Source organism: Mastigoproctus giganteus, chromosome 12 (assembly GCF_048544385.1).
Source record: "Mastigoproctus giganteus isolate SK-2022 chromosome 12, ASM4854438v1, whole genome shotgun sequence".
Classification (NCBI taxonomy): Eukaryota; Metazoa; Arthropoda; class Arachnida; order Uropygi; family Thelyphonidae; genus Mastigoproctus; species Mastigoproctus giganteus.
Window position 1 is genome coordinate 51,946,115 of NC_143586.1, and position 22,244 is coordinate 51,968,358.

Sequence of the window (22,244 nt, forward strand, 5' to 3'; positions counted from 1 at the left end):
CAAAACGCGGCTTAGTTAGTCGGGTTCAAGCGAGGGTAGCATGGTTTTCCCTCCCGAAAACTCGGGTTTTTCGTCCAGTAAACAGAAAATCGACCACAGAACAGATCATATACATAGAAAAATAGGCTTTAGTCGCTGATGCTCCTAAAACTGAACCTACTATAACTACACCAATTACTGATAATTGGTACTGAAATTGTTTCGTATTGTGTGAACCGTGCTGATTGAGGTATAATTATAATGAGTTTTAATTGAATGCGTACCAGAGAAGCAGTCTATAAACAAATTATAATAAATCTATAAACAATTTGCTCTTGATAGCCAATTAAAAGGATTGAAAAAAAATATTGCAAAAATTTTATTAATGAAAGGTAACATCCTGAGAAATGAGAAAAAAGCTTTATTATTTATTTAGATATTTCAATAATGAAGTCTGGTGAAGTCGTCTCTTCTTTTTTTCGGCCTACAAGTCTTTGTAGCATCAAATCCCATCTTGTAAAATTTTCCGTATCTTGATGCTACGTTCAACATTCAGACCTCCATTCATAAACGCCTTGCAGGTCATGTCAACCCCCCGAAAAACTTTCTCCAGTTGTTCTGTTGAAAATTATTTTGGTGCCACTTCAGTGTTATCCACTTCGAAATTGTTTTCCTCTTCTTCATATGCAGTTTCTCGCCAATTTTAAGGAAAGTTGCTCCATCTAAATCACTTGCGTATGAGTCAATGCAGTCACGTACATTGGCAGTGTCCAAAGTTTAGAATCCCAAGTCTTTTCCGATTTTCAAAATATTTTTGGTAATTGTCGCATTTGATTCAAAACCAGTGAAATCATTTTCCAAATGGGGCAAAACATGTTGCCAAATAGAACGTATTGGCAGTGATTTCTAGCCACGATTCAGATATATTTTCGATCGCATTCCTGATGTTATAATTTTTCCAAAATGTTTTTAAAGATGATGATTCCACTCCTGTTGAAGCTTCAATCGCTTGAGAGAAAGTTCGCAGCAGATAATACGCCTTGAATGTGGCAATTACGCCTTGATCCATGGGTTGTAAGAGAGACGTTCTGTTAGTTGGAAGAGAGCATATTTTTACATTTTCATTGAGATCAGAAATTTAAGGTGGATGGCCTGGTGCATTGTCTAAAGGCAACAAAATTTTGAACTCCATCCTTGCAGTAACGTTCAACTGTCGGACAAAAATAATTTGTGAACCATTCTGTAAACAATTCTCTTGTAATCTATGCTTTCTTATTGGATCGCCAAATTACGGGCAATGTGCTTCTTACGCAATCCTTTAGAGTTCTTGGGTTTTCTGCTCTGAACACGAGTAGAGGCTTCAATTTAAAATCCCCAGATGAGTTTCCACCCAACAAAAGTGTTTAACGATCTTTTGATGGTTCATATCCAGGTTGGACTTTTTCATTTTCAGCTAAAAAAGTTTGTGAGGGTATTTTTTCCAGAACAGTTCAGTTTCGTCAGCCTTGAAAATTTATTCGTCCTTGTAGACACCTTCTTCAATGATGTCTTTCGATTCACTGGGAAATCTTGCAGCAGCATCTTTGTTTGCATTCGCACTTTCACTTAAGATACGAACATTGTGAACCCCAACACGGTATTTAAAGCGAAAAAACCAACCACGACTGTAAATATTTCTTTACTCTCCTCTTCATTTTCTTCTTTTTCCTTCAGCGCATTATAAAGGCTCATGGCTTTTGCTTGAATGATGTTTTGACTCAAAGGAATTCTCTTTTAATTGCAATCTTCTATCCACATTAATAAAAGATAGGTTCCATATTAATCAACAGCGAAATTCTCTGCTTAGTTATCACTTTAATCATGTAAGATGCTGTAGAAACTCTCTGCTCTTTATACTGATCCTTCTTTCGAATAATCGTTCGCACTGATGTTTCATTCATTCCATTTTCCCGTGCGATTTTAGATGAACCATCTTCATAGCAATTGATATTATCAAGTTTTTTTTTTCTAATGTAAGCCATTTACGTTTAGTAGCTCCACCCCTTTCCTTTTTTGACTCATCGTTTTGTATATAAAGGGGTAAAAAATAAATTGTGAATTGAAAAGTTTGAAAAGCTATCACGTCGTCTCATCAGGATGGAATTAAGAATACTGAACACTGTTGCAGGTTGCTGCTGACTGTCTGAGGGGGGAGCTATTGGCACATGTGCATGTGAGATAATAGAGTCGGTACCGCAGTATATTCACTGGTGTTCAAAGAAAGTGCATCACCTAGGAATTTCACATTTCTAACCCTTTTTCGCGAAAGTATGTTACATTAATGACTAGCATCACAAATAGAAATATAAACAAAAGATATTTATTAATGGTTAAGGCAAAGCTAAGTAATATTTGACAGGTGCTCTCAAAATATTCCAAAATGAGCATTTGCAACCTTTATACAACAGTTTTGGTAAACACGACAATTGTGGCTGAAATGTTATCAGAAGCCCTCAGTTTGCTTCAGTTTATCATTTTAAATGGAAAACAAAATGAAAAGTTCACCAGGTGCAAACTAATATTTAGTTGAACCGCCTCTGGCCCTGATGACAGCAGCACACCGTCGAGACATTGACAAGGTCAATTTCTGAAGATAATCAACTGATAGTTCGTGGTTCCAAACACGAATTATGGCTTCCTAAAGTTCACGAAGGGTCTTTGGTTTCTTCCTAGCAACTGCAGATTCCACACTATGCCAACAGTTCTCTATAAGATTCAGGTCCAGGCTGTTTTCTGGCCAGCTAACAGTTGTAATGGACTGTTCTTCCAACCAGTTTTTCACCTGTAACAAATGTAAACACATTACTGTCGAACCTCTAATGCAGAAATGAAGCTAAACGACAGAAGTTACTAATTACACTTTTCGCCCGATGACAAGGAGCAGAGTCGTCCTGCAAGATGCAGTTACTTGGCAGGTTGAAATGGTCTCTAATGGTTGGCAGCAATTTGCCTTCCAATATAGCAGGTATCCATTGGCATTTACGTAACCTTTTATAAACTGCAGGTGATACGAAATGCATCCCCATATCATTTGGCTGGTAGGGAATTTCACCGTAGGCACCATACAGTCTGGATGGTATTCTTCACCACGTCTAGTGAATCGTTTGTCTTCCATCAGAGCCATGCAGGTTGAATTTCTTCTCATCCGAGAAAATAACTGATTTCCACTGCTCGGGGGTCCATTTGACATGCTCCTTACTTACACCAAATTAATCGGGCCTTTTTCATTTTTTGTGTGAGGAGGGGATTCTTCTTAGGACGACGGGCTACAAGTCCATTTTTGAAGAGACGTCTTCTGACTGTTACTGCACTTGCTACCACTCCTGTATGTTCTTCCCATTCTCTTTTCAGCTCAGACGAAGAAGCTTTACGGTTTTTAAGGCATAAGCGCGTCAAAACGCGGTCCTGTTTTGGCGTAGAGACTCGTTTGCGTCCGGTTCCTTTTTTCCTATCCGCAGAACCAGTATTCTTGATTTTGGAAAGAAATTTACTGACTGTCGGCTGATTACAAGACACTCTATAAGCAATATGACGGGAAGAACATCCTTCCTCACGTAAAGCAACAATAGCACTCTTTCTTCATGGCGTCAACTGCACGTAACTCGCCATCCTGACACAAGCAAGGAACGACTGCAACTCTTGCAGAGCGTGCTTATATAGCTGAAAGTAACAACTGATGCAATATTACGTCATCACCTACGCATGTCTTATCTGATGCAATCTGTAAGAAATATTGCCATATACTTACGTTATTCGGACGACAATTACAATTTTACTCATAAGCTACAAATGTCAACATCTAAGACAGTACAGATGCTTCTGAAGGGATATTTAAACTTGAACAGGCTACCAAATATTAGACTCAATGACAATGCTATTCAAATTGAAAGATTTTATAAATATTTAGGGATTATGACCTCTTTAATTTCATTATTCATGCTAAATGTTTGCTTCAAAAAATTAAGGCACTTACAGTGAAAATAATTAGAATTTCAAAATGTGTCTGGGGTAATAAGCCTGATACTTTAAAGCTTTATTCCCATAATATGTTATGCTGCAGCGTGGGGCTATCTTATCACAAATAGTCAAGTAAAAAAATGTATAATACAAGCACAGCGCTTTTTTCTACTTACTATATCTATAAATTGTAGAAACGTCTCCACTTTAGCCCTGCAAGTTGTAAATGGAAAGCTACTAATAAATTATGAAGTGATGTATCACTATCTTCAGTATTCTGAAGGCAGTTGAAACTGAAGATATCTAACGACTGCAGTGGCCAGCAGGATCACAGATTTAATTTATCGAACATATATGGAACGCCCTTGAGCGTCACATTGCACACCGACAGCCAACTCCTCGGTCACTTGGTTAGCTAAGATTCTGAGCTGGTGGAAGAATGGGATCTGTTGCTGCAGAATCTTGTAGACACCCTTATATCGAGCATGGTTCCTCGCTGTCAGGCCTGTTTAGCCTTTGGAGAGGATCATGCGGCGTACTGAGGTCATGTGACTGCATTTTCGAACATCTTGTATCGACTTCTGCAATGTAACCTTTTTGGTAATTCTTATAGAACCCCTATAAATGTCCCTTATACCTGTCAGAAGTTTCTCGCTGTCTCCTCATCTCATGGTTATTCTCTGGTACACCGCCATACCAAATTTTGTTCCGCTTCATCAAAAGCTGCACGAGTTACACCACGTTTTCTATACGTTCTTTGTCGAGCAGTGTATAAGCACAATTTTATAAAAATATCTCTGCCATTTTCTTGGTTGGTAATTACCGACCTGGAAGTTCAATGAATCTAAATTTTTAATTAAATAATAGGAAATTAAAGATTTCAATAAATGAATAAAATTAGCCGTTTTCAAAATTTAATTTAAAAAAAAAATTAGGAATAGGTTTGATAATTAGAAAGGACTCAACCGGAACGACTTTTTAAATTTTTTTTGGTGTCTATATAGCGCATCCCTTTTTCAATTCACCAGATCTTTGCCAACTTAATTTTTTCTTAAATTCATTCACTGGCAATAACGTCATTGTGACGTGTCTGAGAATTCTTCTAAGTGCAATACTAAGTTATTAAGTTATTTGACTGTTCCGTGAAGGAAACACTACGTCAACTCTCTTAGGGCTGATCTTTTAAGGAAACACCACGCGCGTGAATTCTTTTGAAACAGCAAAAATAATCAAAAAATAATGGGATTTAAAGAAAAAATAAATAAAGGCAACTAGGTCGAAAACGTTTTGAAAGATCGGCGCATTTCTCTCTCTCTCTCTCTCTCTCTCTTGTAAATCTCTTTACTCTCATTGAAAACGAAGAGCGCCTGGAAAATTGCTGAGAAAGGATAAATCTTTTGATACAAACATATTAAACCTTGAAAATTTCTAACATGAAACTGGAATTCTAAACATTCTTTGCCATCCGCTTAAAATTTTTGATTGCGAATATGAGCATCTGTAAGACCTGTCAGCCAAAGATTTTAAGGTTCTGAAAATGTGCCTGGTTATATGAAATGCAATCTTACTTCAAATTTAATATCACAGACGTTGAAACGCATTTCTTTCCAAAGTTCAGCAAAAGTTTCGGAAAGCGTAATCTTAAAGATATTTAACCTCCGAATACTTTTATAAAATTGGAAGCAATTATGCTGTGAACAAACCAAGGAAAGTGAATATTAACGCAGCATATTATGTTAATCACGAGATCAACTAATTACAGCCTCAATTGAAGAGAGCTATAGAAATTCCTTCAGTCGTCGAGAAGACTCGAACACCTTCCAAGCGAGTAACAAGTGAAGAAACCACCCTCACAGAGGCCTCTCAGACTTTCTAATGAAATTATGAAACTGGGTTATATGAGGACCTGTAGATGGAAAAAAAGATTAATTTTAAGGCTTAAATAGACCACAAGTCAGACCACAGAAAGACGAAAAGAATCTAAGAGGAAAAAGATGAAAGAAAGAAGGGGAAAAATAATTGTAAATATATTCTTTTCTTCTATACAACGAATGTATTTAGATCATAGTTTGGTGCTGTACACAAGTTTTGTTATTTTTTATTTTATGAAATTGAAATTTACAATCCGCTGTTCACAAATTTGCAAATTTTTCCTCTGGATAGCACAATTTAAAAACACAATCTTAGTCTGTAAAAACATAAGAGTTCAGTCCTGACAGTATTCTGGCTTCTCGATTTATCAATCGTTTGTAGAGGTCTGGATTCAAATCCCGTCGGAGACTGGAAGAACGCTTATGATTTCTTCAATTAGGGCTTTAATTAGTTGATCTCGGGTTAGGATTTTTCCTCGTAAATTATTTCGGGTTTCTTTTCAACTAACAACAAGGAAATCTGTCTGTAAATTCACAGTTATATGACAAAATGCACGCAGTGCATTATAGATAGCCCAAGGTGTTGCCACGTCCTAAAACTATCACCACCAAAAACAAAAGTCCATAAGTCATTAGCTTAAGGAAATGTTAAGGGAAATGAACCTATAAATGATAATTGCCGAATGAACGAAGATGTCGATCTACTTATAGTAAATGAGCGCACGATGGAAACGTCATTCGATTTATCAGCTTTTCTTGAGAAGGATCTCGACCATATTCAACCTTACGAGAATTCATTAGAATTACAGATGGGTAGACATTTTCTCGATTATGCTGATTTTGTAAGATTTGTCTTCACGTAGCGACTCGTTCTTCCCGATGGAGTTAAAGAATTTGCAGTTCTCACGGGGTTAGAGAATTTGAATATTATGTTTTATTATGTTTGTAGTTAATGCTTCAAGTGTCGTGAAGACTAATTAACGAACCGAAGTTCTGATTTAAATGAGTCTCGAAATACAGAGAGTATTTGCTATTCTGTTCTTTGAATAATTTGGTACTATTGTAAGGAAAAATACATTGTAACCCGTAAAGCTCGAATCTTTCACCCAGCGGGGTGACTGAAGAAAGTTAGGATGAGCTGTTGTCACAATACGAGCTCCAGGGGGCATCGAGTGCTTGTTTAAAACGTATGCTTTTAGAGATACGGAAGAGTTTTCTTGTTACTTTTATTTTTCTAGTGTGATGAAGCTATTAAGACACGACAATGATGCTGATGCCGAAATGATTGAGACGTAAGGTTAAACTGGATAAACACACACATTGCACGGCTTCAGTGAGTAGTATCGTTCCAGAAAATTTGACTATTTGGCATTTCAGGCTAAAAGAACTTCTTTCAAAATGCCTTGAACCATTTTGAAAGAAGTGGCATCTATAGGCATCTGTATGTATGTAATTTTTCCTTCATTTGTTGGTAAAAGGGATGTACTCTGTTTTCGTAGCATTTAAGCCAAGGCCAATAGTCAAGAATGAGAGTGTCCATATTTGTAGCTGAACATTTTGTAAAACAATGCTTGTTCTGGCTGGACTTTCTGAGTGCGAGAGGGAAGTTCTGGTTCGCTGATAAAATCGAATCGACTATGATCACAAAAAGGGACGGAAGAGGGGAAATCTACTAACAGTGTAGATTTCGTGTCTTCCACTGCCATAGTTGTTTTGTAATCTTGAAGCGATTTTCAATGGTGGTCGCAAGCAAATTTTATATAAAAAAATGATGTGGTTGTGCCGGTAGCGAAAGATCATCAGCCGGAGATCACCACCGCAAAGGGTGAGGGACCGAAAGGGCAAAGGGCTAGATTGAATAGTTATGGTTGTAAAAGAGCACTGGTTGGGAGAGGGGGGGGAAGCAGAATTTAAAGTTATGCCCCTTATTTGTGCCTTTTGAACATTATCTGTGTATATTTTCGAGACTCTATCTGAATTGTAATTTCCGGCATTACTTCAACTCATGCTTATACTGTATATTAATATAAGTTTATTCCGTTATTAAATTTCTGTATTAATTTGTTATACAGGGTGTTTCAAAAGCGATGGTCAATAATTTAAAGGTGAACTGTACAGACTACAATATTAAAAAAAAAAAGCCCAGTAAACTCGGATCCTTAAGTGAATCGTTTTCGAGATATTACATGTTTCTAGTTGGGATCCACCACTAACAATGTGAACTGTACAGAGTTGGGATCCACCACTGACATGGGATTCCTCTGTAGCCGAGTGGGCAGGAGCGGGAGTGCAGTAGCACACGCTCTTTGAGTAGACCGGGGTTCAAGCCCCTGACTGCTGAATACGGTCGATCTGCAAACCCGCACTGGACCAGCGTGGCAGATTATGGTCCATTTTCCCTCAGCATGAATTGTTGATGAGGCTTCCATCCTGCAGTGGGTTGATAATGGCTGCACTTTACTTTTTTTTTTACTGACATGTTTGTTTAGATTAGGTTATGCTTATTCTTTCCGTTTCCCCTCTCTCAATGCTCTGAGACGTAACAACCATACTAGTACTTGTCAAAGGACAGTCAACATGGAAAGAGCAACGAAGAGTATGGGCAGTGCATTCGAGGCTGCACGTTTGTACCAAGAAGCATTTCCCAGCCGAAAGCAGTCCAACAGGCGTACATTCACCAGGGTACATCAACGCCTTAGAGAGCACGGGCGCTTCGCACATGGAGTACGAGCAGGTAGACCAAGAAACATAACACGTTATGTTGAGGAAAGGGTGTTAGAAAGAACATCCTGTAACATGTAACATCTATAAAATCCTGTGGTGTTGAAACCAAAAATTAAAAATGTATTATCTTATGTTTAATAAAACCACCCTTAGCAAAGTATTAACAGCCTTTTGCTAAATTAGTGCTCCCATAGTCAGTGGCGGATCTTAACAGAAAATTTGCATTATCTCGAAAACTGTTCATTTGCGGCCCGATGTTCATTGGGACTTTTTTGCTTATTTTAGTTTGTACTTTTCACCTTTGAATTATTGACCATCATTTTTGAAACACCCTGTATATTTCATGAAGACTTTCCAAGCTTATTATTATTATTATTATTATTAGCCATATGGTGCAAGGAAGCCCGAGGCTTATGCTGCACCAGGGGGAAAAAAACCCTGAGAGAGACAGAGATAGAGAGTATTGTCAACAGGCCCATAGTCTTCTGACCATGTGCATGTGTTTGGATTATTCTTACGGATAATAACCATAATAAACCTTAGTACACCTCTATTTTCATAGTAAGTTGAATTTAATGCAGTAAATAAGTGCAGAGGCGGATTATTAAATGAACAGAAATAAAATTATGTGGGGAACGTGAGTAGAAATAGAATTAGAAGACTACAACCTTTTTTGCCGATTTGATAACATAATCAAATACACAGACAATGTTGGACACGCAAGCAGAAATTAAAATATGTTCATTTTTCTTCTTTCTATATAGCAGCAGATGAATGAAGAAGAGGAAATAAAAATCAGCTCATGGCATTCATTCAATCAAAACCGAGACGATCCTACTAACGATTTGGGAGAACGAAATGACATTTGTTCACTGGTACTGTTATTGCTAAGGGCGTACTACGTAGATTATCTTCAATCCCAAACCTCACTGTGGCGAGCCCATCAGATGCGTGTTTCACACCACACGATTTCATCAATAAATGTCAGAAACTGTACGAAGAAAAAAACAAAACTGATTACTGCAGTTCAGAAGGATGAAAGTAGCAAATAAAGTGCCATCTATCATAATCATCGAGGAGATGTATTGTCGTTCTACTGAACGTAACCATAGGGTTAGGAAGGTCTGCACCAGTAATTTGTAATCGTAATATAAGACTACTGCAAATCTATCGGTTTTGCCTAATTATTTAAAGACATTGAATAAAGTACAGATATCTAAATTTGATATGCCAACTGATGCATTTAATTCGTTGGTAATTAAGATCTGAATTAACGATGGGCAAGCTGTAATTCTTAGCCGTAGAAAACCAAGCAATATTACAATAATTAATATTAAATCTTTAATATTCGCTGCTGAAATATAACCGTCGCTTGATGGCGCTGTATAATAAATGTTTAATGGTTGCTTGTGTGTTGTAGTTAATTTGACATCTTGTAGCTGTCTATGCTGCCTGAATTGATTTGTCATCGCTGCTAACTGCTGTCCGTTCATTAATAAATACCAGTGGTGTGAGGTAATTAGAATTATATAATTATTACGTCATAAAGATATGGTATGGTAATTAAAATAACAGATTAACTCTCTTTTTTTAATTATAACTACAGGCAATATGCAGTTTGGCTCAATGTTTTAATATCCACCGAAAATTTAATACGTATTTCAAATGAGTAACATTTGAAGTACAACGATGTTTGAAAATAGAAGAGATTATTTATGGTAAAATGTTTCAGATGTTGCATATGTCGAAATCAAAGCAGAAAGCAAGATTATAACACGTTGCAGGTAATTCTGTTGCAAAATAATCCCTTAATGTCAGTCGCATTTATCACTTAAGGCTTTTACGTGCCCTGTAAATGAATGCATTACTGCCAAATATTTTAATAAAAGGAAAGAATTATAGAATTAATGGAGAAATAAATATAACATTAATGGTACTTCCAGAACGGATCTGTCAGGTGCATTTGCATGAATTAGGCCACCTTCAAGAATATATACGAAAGGGAAAAGAAATAATAAATAAATAACAGCTACAATATAGGCCTAAATATATTATAAATACATACTTTTATTTATTACAATATTTATTACTAGATTAATTCTATAACGTCCTTCCCTAACTATATTTTTATAATACTATTTGTATTATACTTAGTACAGTGCTTGGGTTGGAGGTTGAGAAGATAAAATAAGATATTTGTTGACATTAGACTTGAACTTCTGAAGACTAATTTTCAGGAAATAAGTACGAAGGAAGGTTGTTCCGAAAACGGCAGTTGAATGAATAAACGACGAGGAAGATGAAAAGTTGGTTCTGTGAGTTTGAAGTTGGACAGTAAATGGATGTTGGCTGGTGGCGGCACGTGTTTGGACTGTTTTGAAAGAGAGAGCGGGAATTATAGAAGCCAATTCCGAAGTACAGTGCCCATGGAAGTATCTGTAGAAGAGGCATGTAGCAGAAACAGTACGTCTATGAGACAGCGAATGGAGAGATTATGTTAGAGAGACTATGTTAGAGAGGAGTCATTAATTAACCTAACTACCCTCTTCTGAATGGAATCGAGAAGCCTGGGAGTGGTTTTGGGGCACCGCCCCAAATGTAGGAACACTGTTCCATGGTATGGCAGATTTGCGATTTGTACAGAGTGAACAGCTGTTTGGTGGAAATGTAACGCCGAGAGCGAAAGAGAAAACAAAGTTTTTTAGATGCAGAGGAAGCAATATTTGTAATATGCTTGTGCCAAGAGAGAGCACAAGCTCTCTCTTGGCACAAGCATATTACAAATTTACAAATTCACAAGCATATTACAATATTACAAATCCGCTACCAATTCCATGGAATTGGTAGCGGATATTCAAGAAGTTGAAGTTGATTGAGCAAGGCAAGGTTTCTCAAAATGGAAAGTGGAATGCAACGTGCTGTCATCGGCAAAACTATGGATAGGATTTCCAGTCAATGGAAGAAGGTCATTAATATACAAGAGGAAAAGAGTGGGGGAAAGAACTGAACCTTGGGGGACACCAGCATTAATAGAAAAGTTAGAACACAGAGAGCAATGTACCATCATCCTCAGTGAGCGATCAGAGAGAAAACTGGATAACCAATTGCAAAAAACAGTTGGCAAACCATAAGATGGAAGCTTGTTTAGGAGACCTTTACGCCAAACACGACCGAAAGCCTTTGAGATGTCAAGAGCAATTGCTTGTGTTTCCCCGAACTTTTCCATTGAATTCATCTAATAATAGTAATAATAATAATAATTGCTAAACTATGTGTTCAGCAATACTCTGTTCTGTTAATTTTTGCTTGTAGTATTTCCGGCCGTTTTAGAGACGAACGCTTAAAACGGACGGAAAATGAACGAAAGTCTCAAATTGAATTAAATAACAAAATAATAAATAAATGAGAAGTATATATAAAGGTAAATGAATATGGCACTCATAGTGTCATATTCAAGTCAGTTGTGCCATTAATACTATAGAATTGGGCCACAAAGTTACAGGAAGCAGTAATAAATACAGAATTTTGGGACTATCATTTCCTGATGCAAGTTTTTTTTCTTGTCCTGGAAGGCATTTCTTTTTTTCTTTCCTTTTCACATTTTCCAGGAAAATTGCTTCTCTTTAGGAAGTTTTGAAATACTTCTGCTGTACGGTTGTAATGGAACTACCACGTTTGGTCCAACGATTCTTTTCATCAGACCACACAACAAACTCCCTATTCTCACCTATCTGCTATTTTGATGGCTTTCGCAGTCGTGCTTCTGAACAGTCATTTCCATGGTTGATTTAGTTTATTCAGTCTCCATTTTGTTAGGTTATTCATCCTCTTTTTTTTCGTTTCGCCCTCTGGGCATTTGAAGCTAAATCATTTGAAACTGTCTTAAAATGAATATTTTAAAGTTTGCCTATAATGGAATTACCAGACATCGCGTTTTTCAGGGATTGTTCCAATTTTAAATGTGATTTTCTGGTGTCCCTAAAATAGTTTTGGGGCGCTGTCTTGTCCCTTTTTTCGGCTAAAGCTATTTTTTTGAATTAAACATACCAATTTGAATTCAATAATACATACACACAGTGGCCAAAAAATATGAATTTTTATTCAGTATCGAATCGGGGGATTGTTTCGAATAACAGCAAGTGTGGGGCAGTGTGCTACCAGGGAAGACGGTTATTAGTGTTAGCATTAATAATGGCAAATGATAGAAGAAAGCAAGCTTATACAGCATAAAAAAAAATCCCATTTCACCTATCCATCACCTCCAATAGTTTGTCTAGTTCTTCCTTAAATTTATTCAAAATATCCACTTCCAGCAAATGATGGAAACTCGTTCCAGCAACAAATCACCCATTGGCCGAACGCAAAGTTCTGCACATATATTCCGCAACCATCTTTCCTCAATTTGAATTTATGCCTCTTCATAGTGTGAGAAAGGTGAAAAATCCCATCAGTATTGAGTTTGCTCAAAGCATTCAAAGCTTTAAACACCTCAATCAGATCACCTCGCGGGTGCTTAAGTTCTCCAAACGCTGCAATTTGTAGAACTGAAACATTTCTGTTTCTTCCTGGTTTAACGACCAGAACTAGTGCATGCGCTTTGCTGCTCAATTTTACTGCTAAATAAAACCTATTGCAAAAGGAATCAGGTCAAAAGCTTGTTTAGGCTTTGATTTATACAAGTTCAAAGAGCGCAAGGACAGAGGAACACAAACAGATTATATATATACAATTTGGCGAGTTCGAATTCCGTCAATGACGCGAGGAATTTTTTGTGTCTTTTCACAAAGTGGCTGAGTTAGTTGGTCTCAGGTGAGGGTACCATGATAGCATGGTCCCGGAAACTCGGGTTTTTCGTCCAGCAAACGGCAAATTGACCAGAGATTACACGCAATTTATAGACAAATGTACACAATGCAATACGGCTTAAGCTGCTGATGTGCCTAAAACTGGAAGTGTCCCCCCCTTATTGCATAATTGAACACAGCTTTGATCAAATTGTTAAGGATGCTTATGGTTCCGTTGGAATTTCCAAAACGGAAAATTTAAATAATCGATTTTATTTTATGAATATTTTACTAATTTTGGGTTATATTATAACGCAACACGACAATATTTGTAATATCCAATATTAGATGGAATGGTCTACTTTTACTGCATTTATATTCACGTGATACAATCCAGGATAATGCAACTGCCACCCACTAGAAGGGTGCACTGGATTTTATACTCTATTTTTAAAGCTAATTTACACTGCCTTACTAGTCCATCAGACAGTTGTCAATTTATGTCCAACTTTACGAAACTTTTACCGAAAACTTATGCCATATATTTGTGTTGATCGGAATAATCACACATCACTGCACCTATTCGTCTAGGCTGTGCTGACGTGTGGAAGTTGGCAGGTTGTTGGAAAATCCATTTGGTAAAAATCTTCTGGTCGTTTCTTCCAGTACGGAAGAAACGACCAGGGAAAAAAATGCAGCACATTTATGCAATGATGCTGAAAGGATGCATTAATTCCTTTGAGAAATGTCAGTCAATATCTGTGCTTCTGCTTTTCGGATATTTTAGTTTTGTTTTGTTTGCTATAGAAAAATAAAATGCACCAAACTGGCAAGATGAAACAGAATCTTTTCAATGTAATCTGAAACTGTGCTTCATGTAGTTGCTTAGCAACGATTAGAACTCAGTTTAGTGGTTCGGACTTCACGAAGACTTGCATAGAAATACTCGGCATGATTTTTTTTTTGCTCTTTTCTTTTTATTCCTTGTGATCTGTCCATGAATGTCGATAGTGATCGAAAAGTAGTCTTGTGTATCGAGATATATATAATTTTTCTATGGGGAAGACTTACAGGAGTCGTCCCGAAATAAAGTAAATCGCAATAGATGGAAAATACGTTGTGACATTTGTTAAATACCACACGCACGCACACACACACACACACCACACACACACACACACACACACAAGGATGCCCAAGAAAATAAACGAATCTCTTGAATTTATGTGTTTAATATTTCTAATAGACCTTATTTACTGGCACCCTCTTTTATAATGAATTAATAAATCCTGTTGTTCTAGAGCGACAGGATCTAGAAAATTTGGGCAGATGGGCTGAGAACTGGCAATTGAAGTTTAACATTGACAAATGCAAAGTACATGTACTACATATGGGTAGAAGTAACCCCAGAGGAACGTACCAACTGGGTGGTACTACACTTAGGGTGGTAAAAAATGAAAAAGACCTGGGAATAATTGTGCAGTCAGATATGAAGTTTTCTGAGCAATGCAGACAGGCTGCCAGAGCAGGTCATGGGGTTTTATCAATGATATACAGGAATTTTGCTAGCAGGGAAAGGGAGGTGATTATCCCTTTGTATCAGGCAATGGTCAGGCCACGCCTTGAGTACTGCGTACAGGTCTGGAGGCCTCATTTTAGGAAGGATGTAGATTTGCTTGAGCGTGTACAGAGAAGGGCAACAAGATTGGTGAGGGGAATGAAAGGATCTTCTTACCAAGAGAGGCTTAAGTTCTGCAAATTGCAGTGGCTGGAGACTAGGCACCTGCGCGGTGATCTGATTGAGGTGTATAAGGCCTTGAATGGGTTGAGCACGCTGAATTCTGATGGCATTCTTCCACTTGTTCAGATTACGAACCTAAGGGGACATAAATTCAAATTGAGGAAAGACAGCTGTAGAATAGATGTGCGGAAATTTGCCTTTAGCCAGCGGGTGGTTTATTGCTGGAACAAACTTCCATCTGTCGTTGTGGAAGTTGATAAGTTAAATAAATTTAAGGAGGAACTGGACAAATATTTAGAAGGAATGGTTGTGTGAATTTTTTTTTTTTTTTTTTTGGCTGATGCTACATAAGCTCATACGCTTGCTTTCTTGCATCACATGCCACGATTACTATTACTATTACTATAACGAATAAAATAATTTATTTATTATAAAATGTTTTATGTTTTTATAAAATAATTTATAATAAATAAATTATAATGATATATTTTATAAAAATAATATAACACAAAATAAATAAATATAAAATAATTTATTTATTTTTCTTTTTTAATCCATATACCTACAGCTGATTCCAATGACGTCAGATTTTCTGAGTAGTTTATTAGTGAGTAATATACTCATATTCCTGCATAATTTTCTCAAGTGCAACTCTGCTCTATTCCCCCTTTCTCCAATAAAATTTCTGCGGAGGATCCATTTTAAACGCACTACAAATTTTTTTCCATAAAATATATACATAACATTCGGTTGTTGTTGTTGTTGTAGGAGCATCAGTGACTAGGCCATAATTGCTCTGTGTATATTGTCTGTAAATTGCATGTGTCCTGAGGTCGATTTTCTGTTTTCTGGGACGCAAAACCCGAATTTCCGGGAGAAAAAATCATGCTACTCTCGCCTGAGACCGACTAACTCAGCCACGTTGTGAAAAAGTCCCATAAAAATTCCTCCCGTCATCCAAGGGACTCGAACTCTGGTCTTTTCCATAGAACTGTACTACCCACGAGGGCATATACGTAACGGCATGAGGACTATAATAATATGTATATTACAAAAAATACAATAATAAATTATAAATAATATAGCAATCCAGATAAAAATATTTTAGCTATAGAGAAGATAACGCGTATGTACGGGATGGTAAACGGTCCCTATTGTTCGAACTACCACTAGAGAACTATCGCCAAATAAAAGTAAATAAACAATAAATTGATTTAAAACGTAATTATATTAATTTGTACAATTCCAGTTGCATCAGCTTAATGTTTTGAACCAATTGCATATTTTCTATACCATTAATGAGTTTCGCTCCTTTTTCGAAAAATAACATCTTTGTAGTTATATTCTTCAAATGTTTTACATAACCAGTCTTCAAGTGGAAGAAATAAAGGTCAAGTACCTCAATCGACAGTTTCTGTAACCTATTAATGATCTTTATAAACGAGTAGATCTGTGTTCCACAAATTAGGACTCCTTTTCTCGTGCAAAATACAGCTTTTAGTGGTGTACAGTTTTATTCTAACTTATTTTATTTTTCATTCCATTTTATTAAAGTTGGCGTCAGTCTGGAAAATTCGCTGTAGACAGAAGCACTTCGTACATCACAGCACTCCATGCTCTTGAATCCCACATGTTTCGGTTAGTAATTTAAATCGATTTTAAAATTAATAATGATGGAAGAGGATATTGATTCCAGTAAAGTAGTTTTCTTGTTTGATATGGGTGAGGGCCAGAGATCAGTTATAGCTTACAATTATCAGAAACTGTTCTCATGGATCAAATATGAGACCTGCATTATCAAAATAATTATATTATTATAGTCAGTAATAAGAATATTTAATTATTATCATCATTATTTATATTATAATTATTATATTTAATAATAATAAAAAGAAGAACTTTGATCGAGAAAGTTCCTCGACTAACAGTAACACCAGACATAACAACTACTCTGTGTACGTGGTAGCAGTACCCGTCACAGGGTGGAATCCCTCAATCAGGGAGAAATAATATAAGAGCATCAATAATAATAATAATAATAATAAGGGGCGTGACTGTGTGGGCACCCCTGTCAAATCATTGTTTAATTGGACCCTTCCTCTTCAACCAAACTGTTAACTCATAGGGGTGCGCTTTACAATGACTCTTTACTGCAGCTAATGGCAACTCAATTTCCCATAGAGATCCAGTGGTTTAAGCAAAACGGCGCCTCGCCATATATTTTGTGTTAGCTTTTTTGCAATGTTTTTAGCCATCGCGTATTGTCCATACCATTATCCTCATCGTCATAACTGCAATATTTTTGGTTACCTTTGGGTTCAGTCCATGTGATTTTTTCTTAGCATTAGCATTAGTAGAGGCATATGATGCAAGAAAGCAAGCTTATGCAGCATCAGCCAAAAAAAAAAAAAAAAAACCCACTCCCATTTCACCCCTCCGTTTGTTCGAAATACCTGTCCAGCTGAGCCTTAAATTTATTTAGACTATCAACTTCCACAACAAGGGATGGACGTCTGTTCCACCAACCAACTACCCGCTAGCTAAAGGCAAATTTCCGGACATCTATCCTACATCTGTCTTTTCTCAATTTGAATTTATGCCCTCTCAGGTGATTATTCTGAGCAAGAGGCAGAATCCCATCAGCATTGAGCATGCTCACACCATTCAAGGCTTTATACACCTGTATCAGATCACCTCGCCGGTGCCTAGTCTCCAGACACTGTAATTTGCAAAACTTAAGCCTTTCTTCGTAAGAGCAACCCTTTGTTCCATTCACTAATCTTGTTGCCCTTCTCTGTACTCGTTCCAGCAGCTCTATATCCTTCTTGAAATGAGGCCTCCAGACCTGTATACAGTACTCAAGGTGTGGCCTGACCATTGTCCTATACAAGGGAATAATCACCTCCTTATCCCTGCTAGAAAAATTCCTGTATATCATTGATAAGACACCATGAGCTACTCTTGCAGCCCGTCTGCACTGCTCAGAGAACTTAATATCGGCCTGGCAATTTCTTGTTTGATATGGGTGAGGGCCAGAGATCAGTTATAGCTCCCTTTTCATTCTCTACCACTGTCAGTGTAGTACCACAGAGTTGATACGTTGCTCTGGGGTTGCTGTTTCCCATATGTAGTACTTTACATTTGTCTATTTAAACTTCATTTACCACCTCTCAGCCCATCTGCTCAACCTTTCCAGATCCTTTTGCAGCATCATAGCGTCAGTAGTGTCCTTAACAACCCTACCAACCTTTGTATCGTGTGCAAACTTGGATATTAAGCTTGATATACCATCAGCAATATTATTTATAAATACAGAAAACAATAATGGACCCAACACTGAACCCTGAGGGACTCCACTAATAACATTAGTCCACGCTGAGCAGTGTCCATTGATTACCACTCTCTGCCTTCTCCCTCTGAACCACCCCTTTATCCATAGCAGCAATTTGCCTCCAATGCCACACTGCTCCAATTTGTGCAGCAGTCTTCCATGTGCAACAGTATCAAAAGCCTTTCTAAGATCCAAGTATATAATATCAAAGTTATTCCCTGCATCCAGTTCTTTTGTGACTTTCTTCTGGGCTTTTGAAAGAGAAGTTGTTCCGCAGGAAACTTGCGACACTCACTAAAATCTGTGAGAATATCTTACGGACTTGAGAGCCATTATGTCCTGATATGTTGTGAAGTTGTCAAAGACGTGTCGTTACAAACGTCATTACAAACATTGGTGTACGCCTTAAGGAACTTGCTCCTCAAAATGGAGGCCATATTGAACATGTGGTAAAATGAAATATTTTCTAAGAAATAAAATGAAATTTCATAAAGTTTGTATAATGAATAAATGATGTTTCTTGGCAACATTTAAATGTGTTGGGACCAACCTGTATTTAAATTTTGGGAAGAATAATCTCGACCCCTAAGCAGTAGCGAAAAACAACAGATTCTTGGCCAACATTTTACTTATTTTAATTCAGTCAATTCCATTATCTGAATTAAAACTTCGAAGTTTATGAATTTTTGATTACTCGTACATTCTGTACATCCTTTGAATTTTTAAGAAGTTATATACTAATTAGATTTGTTTTATTATATTAAACAAATTTTGCAAATTAGAGTTGTTATAAGAATTGATAGTGCATGACTTATTTCGGATTGTAATAAGAAATTCAGAAATTAAATTAAATGTGTATTGAGGCTTACTGGGGTTAAATTTTAAAATCCCAGTTACCTGTAAAAAGTATTGATTATTTATTATCATTGCGTATTGAATATAAAATATTAATTAACTTCATGCAAATGTTCAGTTAATTTAGTAAACCATAAGAAACCAGTTTAAAAGCTTCAAAGTTTACTTTACGAGAGTTAATGCATTTAAGCCCCATTTAATTAAATTCTGATGCAAAAAAAAAAATTGCTGTTTTTTTTGTTTTGTTTTTGTTCCTATAACATCTACCGTTGCTGGTTGAGTCGTTATCTAATCTAAGTCTTCTAATGATAAAAAGAAATATGTGTAAGTAGTTGGGCTAGAACTGCTCCTGTTCTCAATTTTCTGTACCAAAAATATCTCCTTTTCTTTCCAATGCGAGCTAAGTAGCTTGTATCTCTCAAGAAATCATTTGGGGATTTTCGCATTTACCGTCTACCATCTACCGACGTTTAGTATCTTTCTCTGTAACTATATCCGAGAGGAAACTGAGTGGGGAGGGAATACGAAGAAGAGAATACACTTCTTCTTTAAGAGAGCACGTTTGATTAGGATGAGATCTTGCGTAGCTAAAGGAATTATACGGATGACTCAGTCGGCTTTGCGTTTGATTGTTTCCTTTCCTGTAAATAACTTTTAGGATTTCGGTTTGTCTTTAATATTCGTGAATGACATCGGAGAGACAGTCCAATAGAAACCATTTATGAAAAGACATGAAAGTACCACTATGTAGCAAAAAAAATTATTGTTTTGAATGTTCCTGCTATGTATTTTTTTTTTAGATGAATCCAATGTCATTGGTTTTCTCCATTGTCAATATTTTGGTAGCAATTGAAGATTTTATGATTTTGTAACATTTATATGTACATATTACATAAGTGCACACCAGTACCTCGTGGGTAGCACAGTTAGTAGAATTGCTCTCTTCCTCCCCACACCAGATGGAAAAGACCTCAGTTCGAATCGCGTGGATAACGGGAGGAATTTTTATGGCCCTTTTTCACAACGTGGCCGAGTTAGTCGGTCTCAGGCGAGAGTAGCATGGTTTTTACTCCTGGAAACTCGAGTTTTTCGTCCAGAAAATCGACCTCAGAACACACGCAATTTTCAGACAATACAAATGTGTATACACAGAGCAACGTGGCCTTAGTTCCAAATGCTCCTAAAAATCCAACCACAACAGCATACCAGTACTGTGATATATAGTAGAATAGCCTTCCACTACTTTCACTCCCATATTAAGTTTGGTCTGGTCAAACAATTTGCTAATGCATTGAATCCTCAAGGTGACACCTTCGAGGTGTCACCTTGAGGACGTTGGCTTTGTAAGAACTTGTAGGCAAAATGACTGATGTTGAGCGAATAGTTTTCTTAGTATATTTAAGAATGAAAATTGCAAAGAAATAGTTGACAAGTTGATTGAAAATTGAAAACGGAAATCGGTCATCCATTGTCATTTGTACAGTAGTCTTCCATGCGCAGCAGTGTCAAAATCTTTCCTGAAATCCAAGTATATTATATCAAAATTATTTTTTGCATCCAGTTCCTTTGTAACCATATCATAATAACCAATTAAATTTGTCAAACAAGACTTTCCCTTAACGAACCCATGCTGTGTCTGAATTATTGCTGCAGTCTTGTCTAGATGATCCTGCAATGCATCTTTAACCAGTGACTCCATTATTTTACCAGGAACAGAAGTTAAACTAACTGTTCTGTAATTACTCCTGTCACCCTTCGATCCCCCTTTGTGAATTTGGGACACATTTGCACATCTCCAGTCCGTGGGGACTTCCCCTGAGTCCAAGGATGCTCTCATAATTGTGGCTAAGGGTTTGCTTACTTCCTTTGCCGCCTCCTTTAATATAACTGGATAGATCCCATCCACCCCAGGTGCCTTTCTTATGTTTAACTTCAACAATGTACAGTAGTAATCACAGCTACTGGAGGAGGAAGGAATTCTCACTGAGGAAATAATAGTAAATGCGTTATGGAAAACTTTTCCACAACATCTGTGAATAAGAGCTCTTCTTTTTTATTTTATTTTACGAAGATAAAAATGTCTTTGTGTTTTGTATAGCACAATATCCTCCATTATTAGGAATTAAAGAAGAGGAAAAGATACGTTATACAATATTTTGAGTTGCATGAGTAAATAAAAATAAAGCATTCATCGTTTAATTTATAAACGCCTACTGCATATTTTCGATTAATTTTGGGCAATCCAAGAAAAAGTGCATCCTATGGTCTAGAAAATACGGTAATTTATATTTCTAATTATAAATTTTTTTATTTGAATTTTCAATTGTAATTTATATTTTAATGTTTTTATTGTTTCTTTAATGTATATCGCAGGTACCTGGTTACTGTTGGATTACAAGTACTACGTAGTGGAGTTCTGCAGGTGTATGCAGCGACACTTCAGGATTTGTGAGTAAATTATAATTTCGAATAACCGAAAAAATGCTTTGTAAAAAAATTTTAAATAATGTAAGGGATACAATAATCCTTCGTTTCGCATCTACAGATTGTGAATAATTATTTCTTTAATACCTTTCCTTAAGTTGCACTTTCTATAAGGGTTTTGATTTCTCAAAATTGAAATCTTATCGCTATGAGTTGTATCGGTCATGTATTACAAATAAACGAATTATCGGCAAGTGGTATTTGCTATTTATTTGTGACGAGGTACTATACTCTGACCTCTGTTTCCACTGGGGTAAATATCAAAATCATTTAGACTAGAACTGCAGTTAATTCTGGAATACGTACAGTATGTGTAGCAAGCCGTTTATTCTAAACTCAGATTACAGCTAAAAACAGAATTCGAACAAACGTCTCTATCCAGTAGTGATATTAATCTTCCTGTCTGGTGCCGCATCGCTTGTAGGAAACAAAAAAAAAAAAAAAAAAAAAAAAAACGGAAACTAGAAGTGTTGGTGTAC

At 36.6% G+C, this 22,244-nt stretch overlaps 1 protein-coding gene across 1 annotated transcript in view; it reads left to right on the forward strand.

Annotated features, from left to right (window-relative positions):
• Window positions 1-22,244, forward strand: part of LOC150077056 (lutropin-choriogonadotropic hormone receptor-like) — a 94,529-nt gene that overhangs the window by 24,728 nt on the left and 47,557 nt on the right. The window contains exon 2 of the mRNA XM_090385775.1: window positions 21,655-21,729. Coding sequence (XP_090241901.1) covers window positions 21,655-21,729 — 75 coding nt within the window. The remainder of the gene's footprint in view (window positions 1-21,654; window positions 21,730-22,244) is intronic.